At 40.9% G+C, this 17,904-nt stretch overlaps 1 protein-coding gene across 5 annotated transcripts in view; it reads left to right on the top strand.

Annotated features, from left to right (window-relative positions):
- Positions 1-17,904, top strand: part of Rbpms (RNA binding protein, mRNA processing factor) — a 179,706-nt gene that overhangs the window by 102,080 nt on the left and 59,722 nt on the right. For all 5 annotated transcript variants that reach the window (XR_011370757.1, XM_070016252.1, XM_070016251.1 and 2 more), the window contains exon 5: positions 15,368-15,518. Coding sequence is in view for 4 of the 5 variants with exons in the window: in XM_070016252.1 (XP_069872353.1) it covers positions 15,368-15,518 (151 nt within the window). In the remaining variant the exon portion in view is untranslated. The remainder of the gene's footprint in view (positions 1-15,367; positions 15,519-17,904) is intronic.

The following is a 17,904-nucleotide window of genomic DNA, read 5'->3' as shown; positions in this document are numbered from 1 at the left end:
TGTCTGTCTGTCTGTCTGTGTCTGTCTCTGTCTCTGTCTGTGTGTGTGCTCACGTGTGCACTCCCATGCGCAAGACAAGGCTTTTTGTGGAGGATGAATTTCTTTTGTAGAAGATGAACAGTGGGATCACAATGTTGCATAGAGGGGAGGGAGAACACTAAGTTGAGTTGCTTAGAGGTGAGATGTGTTTGCACCATTTTGTTTTGGCTTCCTGTGCAACACAGGAAGTACTTTGCAGAGAACTTCCTCAGTTTGTACTTGACTGTTTACATTCTTTTCACCTAAGTGCAGATTTGGGATTGGAAGGAAATTTGTAGGCTATTTCACAGTCTGGGCTAGAGGTTTTTTAAATTAGTTTTAAAGGTCTAGAGCTGTTGCTCAGTGGTAGAGCACTTGCCCCCCTTGTATAAGGATCTGAGTTCAATCCTCAGCATTAAAAAAAGAAAGCAAATGTAGGGAGCAATTTCTCTTTTTCTATAATTTAACTGTATTCAGAGATGGCTGTCTCCCACCTCAAGCAAGACAGAACTTTTCTGTATTGGTGTCAGTGAATGACTTTGAGGAACTGAATATTAGTTTAATTGGCACTTGTTATCCTTCATGTAGCCACTGGATACAATTCCTTCATTTTAAGGAATTTTCCTCTGGGTCCGCAGCTGGAAGATCAGCAATGAGAGTGCACATACACTTTGTTCTTCTCCTTGGTTTTTTACTTCATTGACATTACCCAAGCTTGGTAGTATGGACAGTGTGGAAGATTTCATTAGATCCTTTCCAGGTTCATCCCTAGGAAAAAAAAAATCAAAACAAAACTAAAAACTGGCAGGCAGAAACAGGGCTATAAAAATATCGTGGTCTGGGTATGATCTTTAAATGGAAGTCTCTTCCAAATGGTTTGGAAAGTTCAGCAACTGTCTTTTTTCACTTGTAGAGTTTATGTCAGCACTGTATTTCTCTCCTTTCCCTGCAGCTTTTCCCTCCTTTCTACACTAGCCACTAATAAAAGTGTAAAGTAAACTTTTCAGGATGATCCCTAAAGCATATACATAAAGAAAGTTAAGATGGATCCTCAAATAACCTGGTAAGCACTAAGGTAAAGCGAAAAGCAGAATGTGTTAATTATGTTTTCTTAGGCTGCCCACCTCACAATTAGGATTTATCTTTAATAGGATTTTCAACAACAGACACAGACATACTTGGTATGTGTTCTCCACTTCCCTCCCCTCCCCTCTTGTGCTCAAGGTTAGTGCTTCACTTCCACTTGAGCAAGTCTCAGGAGCTCTCCTGCCCAGACTTGCCTCAAATAGTGATTCTCAGATCTCAGTCCCCCCTGAGAAGCTTGGATTACAAGCATGAGCCATCTGGTGCCTTGCTAATCCAAGATACCTTTAAATTAAAAAGCACTTTTATACCTGGCTAAATTGGCTTATTTTGTTTGATGTGAACATAATGTGTGTTAGATACTAAAGCAGATCTTTTTAGTAATTAGGAGATTTATAATTAGTCTTTTCCATGAAGAACCCACGTTGAAACATTAACTTTGACACCAGTAATGTTTTTATCTTGGGGGGGGGGTCCGGTTGTGGGGTCTGAACTCTGGGCCTGGGCGCTGTCCCTCAGCTCTTCAGCTCAAGGCTAGCACTCTACCACTTGAGCCACAGCGCCACTTCCGACTTTTTTTTCTTTTTGCTTATGTGGTGCTGAGGAATCGAACCCAGGGCCTCATGCATGCAAGGCAAGCGCTCTACCACTGAGCCACCTTCCCAGCCCCAGTAATGTTTTATCTTAAAAACAAATATTTCTTTTTAGAGGACTGTTACAGCCCTTTGCTAACTAGACATTAATATTTTGAGGCTCATCCTTTTCCAGGTCTCCCTGCACTTTGTAATTCACTAAGATATACCACCAGTCTGTATTGATTTCATGCTTATTTGCTGGAGGGCAGGTAGCATGGGTAAGGGGCATCACTGTGAAGGGGAAGACCGAATGCTTATGAGTGTATACATTGTCCCAACCAAAGGCAAAATCAGCAGGGAGCAAGGATGAAGAGCTACAGCCACATTTCATATCTCTGTTTTAAAGATTTCCAAGATCCACCTCTGTCCATTCCAAAGACATTGACCCCTGTTTACCTTGTAAGTCCTTGGAGTAAAAATGTTAACATCAGGACTCCCAAGTAAAAGAGTACTGTCTGCACTCTGGCCCACGTTTCTGTGTAATATCTATTTCAAAGCCACACCGTAAAATACTGTTTTAATGGGTTACTGGCTGCATTTGGCTGATTATTCTTCCTAGAGCCCTTTCCTACCTTTGTCAGGGTCTGATTCTTTCAATCATCCTTTTCAGTATAGTTTGAGACTGCGGAGGCAGAAGTTCAAACAACCCTGCCCTCGTGGCCCTTTGTAAAATAAACTCTCCTTGACTCTGATTCTGTTGACATATTAAGGATTGAGTTTATAGCTTCTTCAAAGGCCCTGCCATGACTTTATAGTCATCCTATATACTAAGCAGATCCTTCTAAAGCATGGTTACATACACAGGGCTGGCTGGCTTTAACAAAAAGGAAATGTATGTTAGTGCACAAGAAATTAATTTAGCTGCAGAAGATGGTCAGGTTGGAGACGTCTGTTACCTCCATTATATGTCATCTTGGTTGTTCTACCAAAGGATTCAGTCTTTACAGTTACAGCCAGGTCCCTGGGAGCTAGTTAAACTGTAGACCAATAGAAAAGGGCAGGTGAAGCAGGACACACTGAGCTTTCTATGAGGGAAATGAAAGCATGCGGAACTCTACTGCACTAAACTGGGAAGCAGCTCCCAGTCTACTACTGCTGCTTCTCGATTGGTGCTGAGTGGGAATGTGATCTCTCTCCTCTACAAGCAATAGAAGCACCTCTCCAAAAGGAGAAAGGGCCTGTAGCTGTTCACATTTGGAGATGTAGCTCTATAGCTGATAACAACTGGGCTGAAGGGATTAGTGTATATCATTTGCTGTGTATTAATCTTAACTGTTCACTAGAACTCACTGAATTAACCCTATGGGTTCTGAATTATTTTAATTCCCAGCTTACAGCCTAAGAGCTGGGGGGACAGAAAGCTCAGCAGTGTAAGCAGTAGTTGAATCCTCATACATTCCAAAACCCATACCCATGATTAATCCTCACTGGGAGCCTTTTACCTGCAGGGAGTTTCCACAGAATTGTCTGTGAGCTTGACTTGAGGTGCCTCTTTGATAATTGTCATTGTAACTACAGGTGACAGTACTGCTAAAAAAGTGACTTTCTCATTTCCTCTGTAAACATTAGGAGGGAATAACCTACAGTATCGGGGGACAGGAAGGAATTTTCCTCATTTCAGTATTTTGGCAGGTAGATCATTACCTTAGGTGATATACAGGTTTTTCCATGGACATTTGGCTTAGTAGTAAAGGGGGTGTGAAGTTGAATGCCACAGTTCATTCACAGGAATGAAAGTAAAATGCATGAGTCACTGTATTTAAGAAAGTGACCTAGAAGTGGTACTGTAACTCAAGTGGTAGAGCACTAGCCTTGAGCTGAAGAGCTGAGGGACAGCGCTCAGGCCCAGAGTTCAAGCCCAAGCCCTATGACCGACCAAAAAGAAAAAAGAAAGTGACCTAAGTCACGGGCTGGAAAGGTAGCTCAGTGGTAGAGTGCTTGCTTAGCATGCATGAAGCCCTGGGTTCGATTCCTCAGTACCACATACACAGAAAAAGCCAGAAGTGGCGCTGTGGCTCAAGTGGTAGATGCTAGTCTTGAGCAAAAGAAGCTCAAGAACAGTGTTGAGGCTCTTGAGTTCAAGTCCCAGGACTGGCAAAAAGAAAAAAGAAAGTGACCTAGTCACTAAAACCTATTTACTTCAGCCTCAGCATGGTTGAGGAATGCAATTGCACTTCTTTGTCATGGCCAGGCTCCTTCTATAATAGTAATCAGTGACCGTAGCTTGTTTATTAATATGATTAGAAAGAAAAATTATTGTATGCTGCAAATTATAGATGACTCTGTGGAAATATTCTAGACAGGGGACAACACAGCTGTCACTAAAACCGTCAAAGCAAGGTGCTTTCATTTTATATGGAACACCTACAAGATTATGCACATTTTTCTTGAAAACAATAAACAGGGGATATGGTATCTAGCAATATAATGCTTCCCTTTACAAGGAATTGTACCTGGATTTATTGTCTAGCATCAGCCCAACTAATTATACCCCCAAAAAAATATCTTGGGAGGGGGTCTCTTTCTTGAATTGTAACTGTAGCTATCTTACTAATGAAGAGAGGGATGCATAACTTCATCCCCTCCCCCCTCGCTCCAGTGGCATTTCTTTTCATAACTTCCTTGAATATTTTTATTGTTCCAAACTAACTGTCCAAAAGAATTTCTTTGTAATATTTATATACGTGCATATAATGTACTTTGATCAACCTGATGGAATGCATACTTTGAAGTGAGGATAGTGAACATTAAATCAGATTATTTTAAGGTGAAGCCAGGGCAAACACTTAGAAGTAGTTGGATTAAGAAAAAGAACAAGGCGTAATTGGTCTGATAAGTTTCTCAACGGGCAGTCACCCAGCAGCACACGCTGTTGTATTAACAGTCCTGATGTTTCTGCAAGCAATGTCCTTATTTAGGAAAAGTATGAAATACGGTTTATATCTGACGAATTCTTCCCCTGACATGCTCATTCTTTGTTGGAACTCACATCTACCTGTTCCAGCACAGTGGAAATGGAACAACAACCTCAATTATTTGCTGCAAACAATGTGGTCTTTGAAAAGCAAAAAACTTCACAAAACTGTGGTGCCCTCCCAGGCACGTACGCGATTGGGGTAATCAGAAGACTTTCTGGATTCTGGCTTGGATTCTTCCAAGGCTACCTGGGAATCTTAAGTGCAAGTTTTGACTGTGCTGAGTCTGTATTTTCTCCTCTGTGTAGGGGAGGCTGTTGTTTGAGATAAAGCATTTCTGACTGTGTAAGGCCCTCCTCTCCTCCCACAGCATGCCAGTGGGATCTTGAGTTATGTGGACCCCCCAACCCCCTCACATATCTCCAGATGTTCCTAAGGTTGGGTGAGGAGGCAGCAGACAGAGCTACTCAGGGTTGAGAACAAGGAGCTTAGGAAGTCTCATTCAAGTCCTTGTGTAATATTGCCCTCTACTACTTCGCATAGGACAAACTGCCCCTATTTCCTACCACCTTCCTTCTGATACCAATACTAAAACCAACAGGAAATTGAACATTGTAAGTTGTCACTTATGACACAATAATATGCGCATAAATGATTGGAATTTTTAGTTTCAGAATTAGTGAGTTGGAAGAAATTTTTAGGATACTTCTCCTCGACTTTCCACTTCAGTTTTCAAGTCCTTATTTTTTATCTATACGTGTGACTAACTCCTGTTCTTCCTTTATCTTAACCTGCTCACTCAGTAGAGATTGAAGCAGGGCACTGATGGCTGGTGCCTATGATCCTAGCTATTCGGAAAATCGAGATCTGAGGATTGAGATTTGAAGCCAGCCTGGGCATGAAAGTCTGGAGACTCATCTCCAGCTAACCCCTGCTCCCCTCCCCCCCCCAAAAAAAAGATGCCAAAAATATTGTTGTGCTCAAGCACCAGTCTCGAATGATAAAGCTGAGGGACAGGGCCCAATGCAGGTGGCTCATGCCTATAATCCTACCTACCAGGAGGCTGAGATCAGCTGGGCAGGAAAGTGTGAGTCTCTTATCTCCAACTAACCACCAGAAAACCAGAAGTGGAGCTGTAGCTCAAAAGTGATAAAGCTCTTGCCTTGAGCAAAAGAACTGAGGGACAGCACCCAGTTCCTGTGTTCAAGTCCAATGACAGACAAAAAAATACGATTCAGTTAGATGATTCCACTGTAATTTGTTTCCAGAAGGAGTTTGCATCAGTCACATCAGGGTCAGCTAAAAAAATAATTGCTTTCACAGACTTCCGGGGAGTCTACATTGTGTAGAGTCTATTTTCTGATCTGTCTGTCTTATGGATGCTTCTAGAAGAGAAAGCTGATAGTACTCAAACCAAATACATTTTGGTCTCTGCAAGAACTCGGAATATCTCTAAAGTATGCATTGTCGTGCTAGTTTGTGATGGAAAAAGAATTGGTTCTTTCAACTTCATTTCCTTTTATTTTGTCGGGAAAACTTGTCTCCGGGTTTTTTTTTCCTTTGTTTATGACCAAAATAGTAGACTTTCATTCTTAGCTCTCTTTTAAAATGTAGCAGCATAGATAAATGCAAATGGAAGGACAAAGGAGCAGCACTTCACACCTACTAAGGTGGTTAAAGGAAAAGAGAGAGTGAGTATAACAAGGTTCTGGGAAGGATGTAAAATATGAAGGTACTCATACATAAATAGTGCAGTTCACATTGTCAAGCTGCTTTAGAAAGTAACCATTCCTCATGAAGTAATGTAGAATTATTCCTTGATCCAGAAACGTCACTCATAGGGAACTAAAAACGTGTTCACAAAGAAATTTTTGTTACCCATGTTCATAGCAACATTATTCGTAAAAGCCAAAAAGTTGAAATACCCCAATAAATGTGGTATGTCCATACAACAGGCTGTTCCTCAGCAATAAAAAGCAACAAGGGGGGGGGGGTGGGAAGGGGAAACAAAGGAGGAGGCAACAATGCTTGATAAGAAATGTACTCATTACCTTGCCCATATAATTGTAACCCCTCTGTATGGTATTTTCACAATAAAAATAAATAATTTTTTAAAAAAAGCAACAAAGTATTGTGGGTTACAACATGGATAAACATGTTGTAACATTATTCATGATGAAAAGAATTCTATGGGGGGAGAAAAACAAAATTTTTTATTTAATTGAAGTACCCAGAATATATAAGCAACTTCGCAGTGATCAAAAGTTTGTAGAGATTATGCAGATTGCTGGTTGTTTGAAGGCTAGAAGAGAACAAGGAGAAATGGGAAATAATGGCTTATTGGTACAGAATTTGTTTTTAAGGCACAAGAAAGACTTCAAATCCAGTTTTGTTTGAACAAGTCTTCTTGGTTGTTGTTGTTGTTGTTTTTAACTTTTTCTTTTCTTTTTTGTCGGTCATGGGCCTGAACTCTGGGCCTGGGTGCTGTCCCTCAGTTCTTGAGCCCAAGGCTAGTGCTCTACCACTTGAGCCACAGCACCACTTCTGGCCTTTTCTGTTTATGTGGTGCTGAGGAATAGAATCCAAGGCCTCATGCATGCAAGGCAAGCACTCTATCACTGAGCCACCTTCCCAGCCCTTGGTTGTTTCGAGACCTAAAGTTTCACTCTGTAGCCTAGACCATTCTTGATTAGCTTAAATTACATATGTATGCCACCATGTGCAGCCAAAAGAACTCTGAACATTGTGTTGTATAATTAATCCACCTACAGCCTCTGAGTATGTTGTTTCTACAACAAACAGGGAAACTTGCTCAGCATGTGTAACAATGGATAATAAGAATCATTCTCTTTTACCTTGTCCTGGTCAACTGTGGGGAGAAGACACATCCTGGAGTAGTGCTGTCTGTCTTAGGGACAAACCAAGAGGTTGCTGAGAAACCAGATGGTTGTTTACTTAAAGCCCAACCATGCCATGAGCTCAGTGAATTTGAATCTCAAGGCCTTACAAAGCCTGCAGAGCATCCCCAGAGCATACCATTCTTTTGACTTACCCAAGAGTTGAATGAGTTCTTCCTTCCCCATGGATACCAGTTTATGTTGCCACTGCTTACAGTAATCCATGATGTTGAGTTAACTTTTTTGTTCAGTGCTTGGTAATTTCTGATAATTTGGAAGGAAATCATTTTCCTGCCTTTTCTTCCAGTCTTACTGTACTACCAAGTTACCTTTCAGGATGAGAGCAAAATAAGGATAGGCTGGAGACATGGCTCAAGTAATAAAGCGCTTCCTAGTAAGCATGAGACCCTGATGAGATATCCGGTACAGGGAGGGAAGAAGGGAATAAAAATACTGTAGAGTCAGACGTGGTCACTGATTAGGACTGCAATGGGAGCATAGTAGGGTTAACAACCACATGATGGGACCAGGTTAGGAAACAGCTCTGAATATTTGTTAGTCTCTTCCAAGGAAAATGTGAAAAGGCAGCTCTTAGAGAAATGTGGGTTTTACAATTGTAAGAGTAGGTAGGATGATGTTGGGAAAAGGGTAAAAAATCAAGATGCAGGTATTGAGATTCAAACAGGTTATTGTAAAAGCAAATGCATTTTCATACACGTTGTGATCTTAATATTCTCTACGTATTTTCCAGTGACATTCTGTATTAGAGAAAATTTGTTAAATCTTGTATTAAGCAAAGAGCATTTACTTCTCTCCTTCCTGCAGTGGGCAGGTTTGGAGTGGGCACAGTACCATGCTTATTAGAACCAACCAGGGAACCCTGTCAACAAGATGGTATTAGCTAAAAGCCTTGTATGCTGCTGTAACTTTCTTTATACAAGTTTATAGAGGTTTACAGGTAAATCTTGAATTTCTTGGGAGCTCAAGTTGATTGTAGGGTGACTACATTCGAGAATGGCTCAGGTCAAGAGATAAAGATACAAAACGGAGGAGTCTACCCTTTGCCCACATTCGAGAATGGCTCAGGTCAAGAGATAAAGATACAAAACGGAGGAGTCTACCCTTTGCCCTACCCCCAGTTATTTTGTGGCCCCGTTAAGCAGTCTTTATTTCTCAGCAGTTCTTTAAAAGGAAAGTTTTAAGCACTTTTTACACTGTCTTAAATCATCCATCGTAGTGAAGCATGTGGCTTGTGGCTATCTTCCCTAGGAGAGCAGAGACTACTTAATGGTGGCTAACTATGTAGCTCAATGCTACAGAGATTGCCTGCCCTGTGTAAGTCCCTGGGTTTAATTTCTAGCACTGGAAAGACCAATAGGATCTACCTATATTGAGACTTCAGATTGGTAGGAGAAGTCAAGCATCAAACATAACTTGGTCCTGAGAATAGTCCCTTCCCTGAGTCTGGCCAGAGCCCTACAGCAGTGTCTGTCACAGCAGTTTTAGCTCTAGTTAACTTTCTGCGCTCTCCTTCCCTGTCCACTCTTGTCTCTGTCCTGGGTCAGCTTAGGTTGCCAAAGTTACCTATTCAGTGTCCTGAATAGCCGGGATTATAGGTGCCTTCCACTAAGTTCAATCACTTTACAGTCTTTATTTTAAAACTTTAATGTATTTTAATTAAAAATTGAAAAACATTTAAATGATATTTATAGATATCTATAAATTACTTAGAGCTTCATTCAAGAGTTTTATCATTTTGAAGTCACAGCAAGTCAGGAACTAGTTAAAATCCTGAGTGCTCAGCTCTTTGACTCAAGTTTATAAAACTTGCTCTTAAACAGATAAAACATAACAGATGAACGGGTTGATAAATCACCTTTTTGGTGCCAGTACTGGGGCTTGAACTCAGAATCTGGGCACTGTCCCTGATCTTGTTTTGCTCAAGGCTAGGACTCTACCGACCCCAAGTTGAATACAAACAAAAACAAATGAATCATGGTATAATTCAAACAAATAACACACCACAGATGGGGTGGATAAGGAAAGCTCCCTGCCCCGTGGGCCGCCCCCCCCCCCCCCGTTTTTCTCCTTCCTGTGTGTTAGAGCTCAAACTAAGGGTTTCAGACATATTTGACACGTGCTCTATTACTGAGCTGCCCCATTCGCCATCAACATTTCTTGAACATGTGTGGGTATTTTTTTCCCTTTAGAGTCTCATTAATAGTGAATGGTAGCTATTAGTTTTGTGTCTTTTTTCTAGTGGTATTGATTTGCAATTTTGAAACCACTTAATGTACACCTTTGTATGATGCAAATAAGTTAATAGAGGGGGTAATGAGAGCTAAAAATCTGTCCAAGGAGTTACAAGTATGCCATAGAGAAGGCTAGAGATAACCTTGTGGTGTTAGATTAAATTATTGCTTTCAGTATGAACTTTAATATGTCTAACTGCTGCAGTGAAATAGATGCAAATATGAGAGCATGTGTGTTTGCATGAGTTCACACATGTGTTTACCTGTGTGGGACAATCTGGGTTCCATAATAGATGTTTGTTTCTTAAACTGTCAGAATTACAAATCCATAAATAGTGACAAGAAAAAGGTACATTTAGTACATACCCATTTTTTCTGCGTTTTTTAAGAAATTAACTTTATTGTTACTATAGAGCTGGTGTACAGAGAGATTGCAATTATATGAGTCAGGTAATGAATACATTTCCTTTTGTACAGTATCATCTGTTCCCTCATTCTCTCTGCTTTTTAAAAAATATATATAATGTACAGTACAACTGATTTTATTGTTACGTTGCCAATACTGGCCTTGAATTCAAGATCTTTTTTTTTTTTTTTTTTTGGTCAGTTGTGGGGGCGCTTTGTTCTCTTTGTCTCAAAGCGAGCGCTCTACCACTTGAGCCACAGCGCCACTTCCAGTTTTCTAGTGGTTTATTGGAGATAGTCTCACGGACTTTCCTGCCTGGGTTGGCTTTGAACCTCAATCCTCAGATCTCAGCCTCCTGAATAGCTAGGATTAAAGGTGTGAGCCACTGGTGCCCGGCCAAGATCTTTATATGCCTTCACCTCCTGAGTACTAGGAATACAGATGTGAGCCACCATGCTCAACTTTTCGGTTATTTTGAATCCATAGTTGATTGAACCAATGAGTTCAGGAACCATAGATGGTGTGAGTATGTGGCAGCCAGGTAGGTAGATAATGATAGAAATTAATTGTAAATATTATAAATCATATGATAAAATACCAATATATATGTCGGTACCAATGTAAGTAAATGAATAATAAAGAGGATAAAATGAAAGCTTTTCTTGGAGCAGGAAATGATACGTAGAAAATGAGACTACTAAAATACCAGTTTAGAATTATAGTTGATTTGTTTTTTTGCAAGTTCTAGGGCTTTGAACTCAGGGCTTGGGCTCTGTACCCATGCTTCTTTGACTCAAGGCTAGTGCTCTACCACTTAACCACAGTGCTACTTCTACCTTTCTCTGTGTATGTGGTACTGAGGAATTGAACCCAGGGCTTCATGCATGTGAGGCGAGCACTCTACCACTGAGCCACATTCCCAGCCTTATAGTTGCTATTATACTAATAGTAGACTTGATGAGAAACAAGCTATATCTGTAGCCTCAAAATATCATTCTGTAATTTAAAAAAAAAAGCCCACAACCGGAGTTTAAAAAAAAAAAAGAAAAAAATTAGATAATGCCAAATTGAGGGATAGTATTCCAAACCAATAGCCTGTACTCAAGCATGTCAAGATCGTGAAAGACAAGACCTAAAGACCTGTTCTAAATGAAAGAAAACGGAAAAGATAGCAAGTAAATGCTGATTATGATTCTGGGTTAGATCCTGGTTCAGAAAAACAGGTGTCCTTGATTTTAGGGGGAAAAGTAACCTCATAATTGCATCTTAAACAGTTCAGAGGAGAAAGAGAGGATGATTAAAGAGAAAATGGTGATATGCTAACACAGAAGAAACTGGGTATCATCCATCCCCTACACAGTCAGCTTTGATCAAAGAAGCAAGAGAATATGACCGACAGTGGACCCCAGGTACCCTTCCATAGGAAAAAGACCAGCAGGGCAGCTCCTGTACCCAGTTTCTCCTCTTAGGGCTGTTTGAGATCCAGTCTATTGCCACTTTGTTATGAACTTCTTTTTCCTGCTACCTATACTTACCTTCATCTACCATGATTCTCAAATTTAGTTCTTGCCACAGGTAGCATTAGTATAATTTGAACCTGTTAGAAACGCAGATTCTCTAGTCCTACCCAGATCTAGCAAATCAAAAACATTGCAGTGAGCCCAGCACTCTGTTCAGAAAGTCCTCCGAATGATCATGAGTGCACGCTGATGTTTGAGATCTTGGCTCCGTACATGAACACGCACACACACACGCACACACACACACACACACACACACTCTGCGCGCGTGTGTGTGGGTGTGTGTCTGTGTTCTGTAGTCCTTTCTGCATCCTGTCATGCAGCAATTTGGTAAGTCCTTTCCTGCACTGATACTGATGGCCACTTGGTGAACTTCCATCATTTCCTCGTTATGCCTTCCCTGCCCTCCCCAGCACCTTCTGCCTGGCACCATCCTAGTGTACTGAATATGCTAGATTACCAGGAACACACTGTTGTCAACACTGCCTTGTCAGCCCACAAGGGAGTTCAGTCTCTGCATATTACATATTGCTAAACTGGGCTGGTGGAAACTGTTGGCTGTACCAGAGGTCAGTCAGATTGGTTTGGTTTATAAATAAATAAGTGTTTATCTTCCAGTTGATTTCATAGTGATTTCTAAAAACTCCTTTTGGGTCCGTGTAAATAGGACATGGTTGTAAATCATAAGTTGAGAGGAAAAGTTGACTTTGGGAGATGCAACTCTCCTTTCACTTGGAAATAATCTTATCCTGACAGCAGTTAATACGAAGTTACTCTGCCCAGACCAGAGTCTTAGGCTTAATTAAAATCACAAGGTACTTTATTTATCTCTGTGTCTCTTCTTCATCTATCTTTTCTCTTTTTCTTTTCTCCCTCGTCATCATATGAATGTTCTCCCTCCCTTGCCCATTCTGTCTCTTCCTCTTCATCCTTCAGCATTTAAGATGTTTGGAACTTGGCTAATCCCTATGGATAGAAATTTAGCTGAGCAGGATATTGATTACCAAATATGGTACTGCTGCTAAAGATGCTGGAGGAATGTGGCTTGTATTCTAAGCCTCTGGCCTCCAAAAAAGCTGCCAAACAAATTAGGTCATTTTAACTTCTGAGCTTTTTTTTTTTGTCAAACAAGGATGCTGGAACTTTGATTTGGAACATGATGTTGATGTTATTTTAGCTAAAAAGACAGGAATGAAGAAGGGGGCAGGGAGACTCAGTTCAGCATGTTTTAGGATGGGGCAAGCACGTGTGGAGCCTTGTGAGTTCTGGAACGCCAGTGAACTGTACTAGGCATATAATTCAGATGTTCAGCCTCATTGCCTAAGACAGGACCACAGACCATTTCCTTATTATGTTAACTCCCTCGTCTCCAGTGGCCAACTAAGGTCTTTGTGTTGATGTGCATTGGCTGGTCTTGGTCTTTTGGTTGTATGGGGGAGACCTCAGTATTGTCCTGAAACCAAGTTGCACTCTTAAAGCAGGAGTTACTTCACCAGCTTAGGATGAGGAGCATGTAACTCTTATTAGAGATACTACCCCAACAGAATAAATACTCCCAAATATGGACCTGAAGATCTATGGTCTCTGCTGAGAAACAAGTGTTTGTATTGGCTGTCATTTCAAGGTACGCTGTATTCAGACAAGTATACTCTCACCACACTCCATCATACACACATGGGAGCTACTTGTCATCGATTCCCCAGCACTGTTCTCCAGAAACCTTCTAGACCTGAAGTCTCCCCCATGCAACCAGGAGACCAAGACCAGTTACAGATAGCAAGTTCCTTTTATGTTTCAGAAACCTAATACCCCACCCTTTTTCACTTTGATTGGTTAGATCTACACAAGTGCACTCCCCCACTCCCTACCCCCATTCCTCTGGCTCCTTATGTTTGCCTCTGAATTGGTTTCTCCTGAGAGAATGACATCAGGCTCAGGAAGAAATCCCACCCCACCACTCGGGATGTCTCTGGGTCAGAGCTATAGCTGGTGCTGTGTCACCCTGAGGACATCTCTTTCCTCCCACCCCACCCCCATTTCCTTTCACAGCTGTCATCATCCAGTCAGTCCCAGACTTTTTCCTGCATCTCTGGAACTGAGCAGCCCTTGATGGCCTGTTGTTCTTCTCCATTTACTAAGTGACAATGATTCTTCCTCATTTCTCCTGGCCATTGCTCTTTACTTTTCAAGTTAAAAGAAGAACAAATGTGACTTGGGATCATCAGGCCCACATGTCTACATTCACAGCACTGAATGGAAAACTTGTGTTTCTAGGCTGCTTGTTTTCAGGATTAGAGAAAACACAGGACCCAATTCTATTTTGGGGGTACATAAGTGTACGGTTCTGGGATTTCTTTTTGTTATTGTTATTAGGATCCAAAATTAATGGCATCAAACACAGTTTTCATTAGTTCTTGGTTAGACTTAGTAATGAAGAGTTAGTTGGTTAGTCAGTCAGTCACGGTGGGGCTTGAACTCTGGACCTGGGAGCTGTCCTTCAGTTATTCAGCTCAAGGACAAGCGCTCTACCAGAGGAGCCACAGCACTACTTTGAAGACTTTCTTCACTGGGAGGGTTCCAAATACCATTATTCGTGTCCTAAATCTTTTTTTTTTTTTTTTGGTTGGTCATCATGGGTCTTGAACTCTGGGCTTGGGTGCTATCCCTGTGCTCTTCAGCTCAAAACTAGTGCTCTACCACTTGAGCTACAGCAGCATTTCTGTTTTTCTAGTGGCTTATTGGAGATAGGAGTCTCATGGACTTTCCTGCCTGGGCTAGCTTTGATGTGCAATCCTCAGATCTCAGCCTCCTGAGTAGCTAGGATTACAGGTGTGAGCCACCAATGCCCAGCTTTAAATCTTGTTTATAGTGTTTGAGTTGTGTTATCAAACATGATTTTTATTTTTAGGTCAACTGCTATAACAGGGACAAAGATAATTGAAATTACTATCATCTCTTAGGTCTGTGTAATCCTTTGGCTTTCCCTGTAGTTGTAAGCCAACTATAATCAGAATCAGGACCTTCTTTAAACTGTTCAGATTTTGTATAAATGTCTGAGTAAAGTGGAATCAAATGGTATTCTTAAAATATTGCAACTGATTAATTCCTGTCTTCCAAGTAATGCCAAATAAAACCTTGTAAATCTCTTGAGTTAAAATGAGACCAGATTCGTTCCCTCCATTTATAGGTAATAAACTAAAAGACATTGAAGAATTACATTGTTTATATATAACACTGGTCAGAGCGCAGGCCTGATAGGATTTCAGGTGTCAGACTTGATTGCTGCAGAATATTTCATGGTCAAATGTGTTACAGTCATATCTTCACAAGTAGCAATCCAAGTTTTTAACTGTGCTAGAAATTTGACTAAAAATTTAAACCTAAAATTGGATAGTTTTTGTTCAGAGAAAGAAAAAGATAGTTGTAAATCCATGTAACTAATATTTTTAGTATATAACTGTCGTGATTTTTCTGGACACATCTTATTGTGGGCTTTTGTATATTCTGTGCTAATGGAATGAGAGCTCTTGCTGACCTTTTTTCCTGATAGGCCAGGGCTTACTGGTGTGTTTATTTTGTCACCATTCTGGTTGGACTCTAAGGAAATGAAAACATCTTCCATTTGTTCTTTATTTCTAAAGGGCATCCGCTTTGATCCTGAAATTCCGCAGACACTACGACTAGAGTTTGCTAAGGCAAACACGAAGATGGCCAAGAACAAACTCGTAGGGACTCCAAACCCCAGTACTCCTGTGCCCAACACTGTACCTCAGTTCATTGCCAGAGAGCCATGTAAGTTAATCTTCTTTTCATTTTGCAAACAAAGCTACAACAGAAGTGTCCGTGTGCTGCTTATGAGACTATACCATGGGACACGGTCCTGGCTGATTTCTCTACAGCTTGTTTGTTCTTACTGTCTGAATTCTAAGTATGGCAGTCTTGGTCATTGGCCATCTCAAAAGGTGGTAGAACTGTAACAACAAATTTCATTTGTTAGGTCATGAATTTCCTTATTGTGAGCTGGACCATTGTGAGTATGCCGTATGTGGACCCAACAATTGAGTCTCAGTGTTCATTTTTCCTCAAGTGAATGCAAAGATAGTGCTACTGAGAGTAAAAGAAGCAAACTTTAAGAAGCCAGTTGTTCTGCCTTTGAGAGTAGCTTAGCCATAACTCTAGGGGGAATAATTGACACACACAAAAGAACTCATAGATTGGAAAAATCAGTTCCAGCAGATCCATACCAGTCAGCTTTTAAGGAAATCTGGGGCGCCTGTTTTAGTTGGGTAAGGCCATTGACTAATGGATAAACCAGTCCTGTACCCCACATTAATCAGGGGGGTAACATCCAGACTATAATTTCTGCCTTTGATTGAATAACTTACAAAGGCACTCTTAATTTTCTTTCTCGGGCTCAATCAGTGGTAGAAGTGAGGCATGATAATACAGACTTAAGCTTTTCCTTTTCATTGCAGAGCCATGAGTGATTTAATATGGTAGGCACTCTTGGAGGCCCATGTTACTTGCAATGGTTTGGAATGTTTCTGTCTCATCGTTCTTGATCTTCTTTTCAAACCACATGATTGTGATTCTCCTGCTTTCCTGACAAGGTGTTTCAAGTCTTCTTACTGAAATTGAAGAGCACATTGATTCCTTGCTCCTCCCCACCCTGTCATGTGCATGTCAGATTTTATCAGGTCATCATAGGAGTTAATCATTCTGTAGTTCAGTCACTGTTAAAGCTGGTGCTGGCCAGTGGAAACTAACAGATAAGAGTTTCTAAAACATGTTGTAAAACAAATTTGTCGATGAAGCCAGGAAGTTATAATAGGGGAAAAAATATTTTGTTCTTTCATGTGTGAGGGAATCTGGAAACGTTTGTTTATTTAGGGGAGAAAATCTGAACTGAAGTGCAGTTGCATTATAGGAGGATGTAGGGACATTCCTTACATAATTCTTAATCTTAAAGCTTGAGCTCAGTCTTTGTATTGTATATATTTAATAAATACCTTACAGTGGATGGGTAAAATTAAACTTGAATTTTGCTATTTGAAGAATTATAGAAATATTTGTATACCTATTTCTATCTTTTTTGAAGTTTTTGTTGGTGCCAGTTCTGGAGCCTCAACTCAGGGCCTTCTGCTCTCCCTGAGCCTTCTCAAAAGCTCAAGGCTGGTGCTCTACCACTTGAACCACAGCTCCACTTCAGCTTTTTTAGAGACAAGACTTTATAGACGTTTTTGCATGGGTTGGCTTTGAACCATGATCTTCAGATCTCTGCTTCCTGAGTAACTAGAACTACAGGCATGAGCCACCAGCACCCAGTTTGAAATTTTAGACATGAGTATTTTGACAATAATTTGTTGCTTTTTAGTGACATTTGCTGCCTACAGATCTGAGTGACTTGAAAAGATTAATTTGGACAGGAAGAGTCTTTCAGTTGGCAATTAGCCTTTTAGTTGTTTGTTGAGTGCTTTTGTTTTTGGAGCCTGCAACCTTTTTCTGAACCTGCTGTGAAATAGCTAGCGCAGGGAGGTGACAGCTGGTTCCCAACAGGATGCAAAGAAGATACAAAGCTGAACACCCTTCTATTCCCTGAAGTTCCAGTGCGGGAAACCAGGCGCAGAGCTCTGGCAGACGGCTCACTTCCCTTCCCTATACAGAGCAGCTCGGAAGTGATATTTTCCATGGCAGGGTCAAAACTTGCAAAACAAACTTGGAGTTAAAAAACAATCAGCAGTACGTTCTTGAGAAAATAAAAGTTAGCATGATTCCTCTTAATATAGCAGCTCCCCTAGTGAGCAACAACTCCACTGTGACCCATTACCCTTCCCTCTGGGAATTGTGAATTTCCCTGTCATGGCAAAAAGCAGTCGTTGCTTTCCGGGAAGCTCCTTGCATTTTAAGAAGGCTATGGTGGTCTGCTCAGCATACATTATTGCATTGTACCTGTAATTCGTACTAGAAATGGTCAGTTTAACTACTGTCAGTGTATACAGGGATGGAGTCAAAATTGGGAAGTTAAAAAGCCTTGGCGGCGTCTGTGTTGTAGACCCTGAGAGAGAATTTTATGTCCTTTCTTCTTCTTCTTCTTTTTTTTTTTTTTTGGCCAGTCCTGGGGCTTGAACTCAGGGCCTGTGTGTGCTGCCTTTCTGTGCTCAAGGCTAGCGCTCTACCA

The sequence above is a fragment of the Dipodomys merriami genome, unplaced genomic scaffold (genome assembly GCF_024711535.1).
Source record: "Dipodomys merriami isolate MVZ:Mamm:240054 unplaced genomic scaffold, mDipMer1.0.p SCAF_12, whole genome shotgun sequence".
Taxonomy (NCBI): Eukaryota; Metazoa; Chordata; class Mammalia; order Rodentia; family Heteromyidae; genus Dipodomys; species Dipodomys merriami.
Note: the sequence above shows the minus strand (reverse complement) of the source record. Positions and strands in the feature narration are given on the sequence as shown.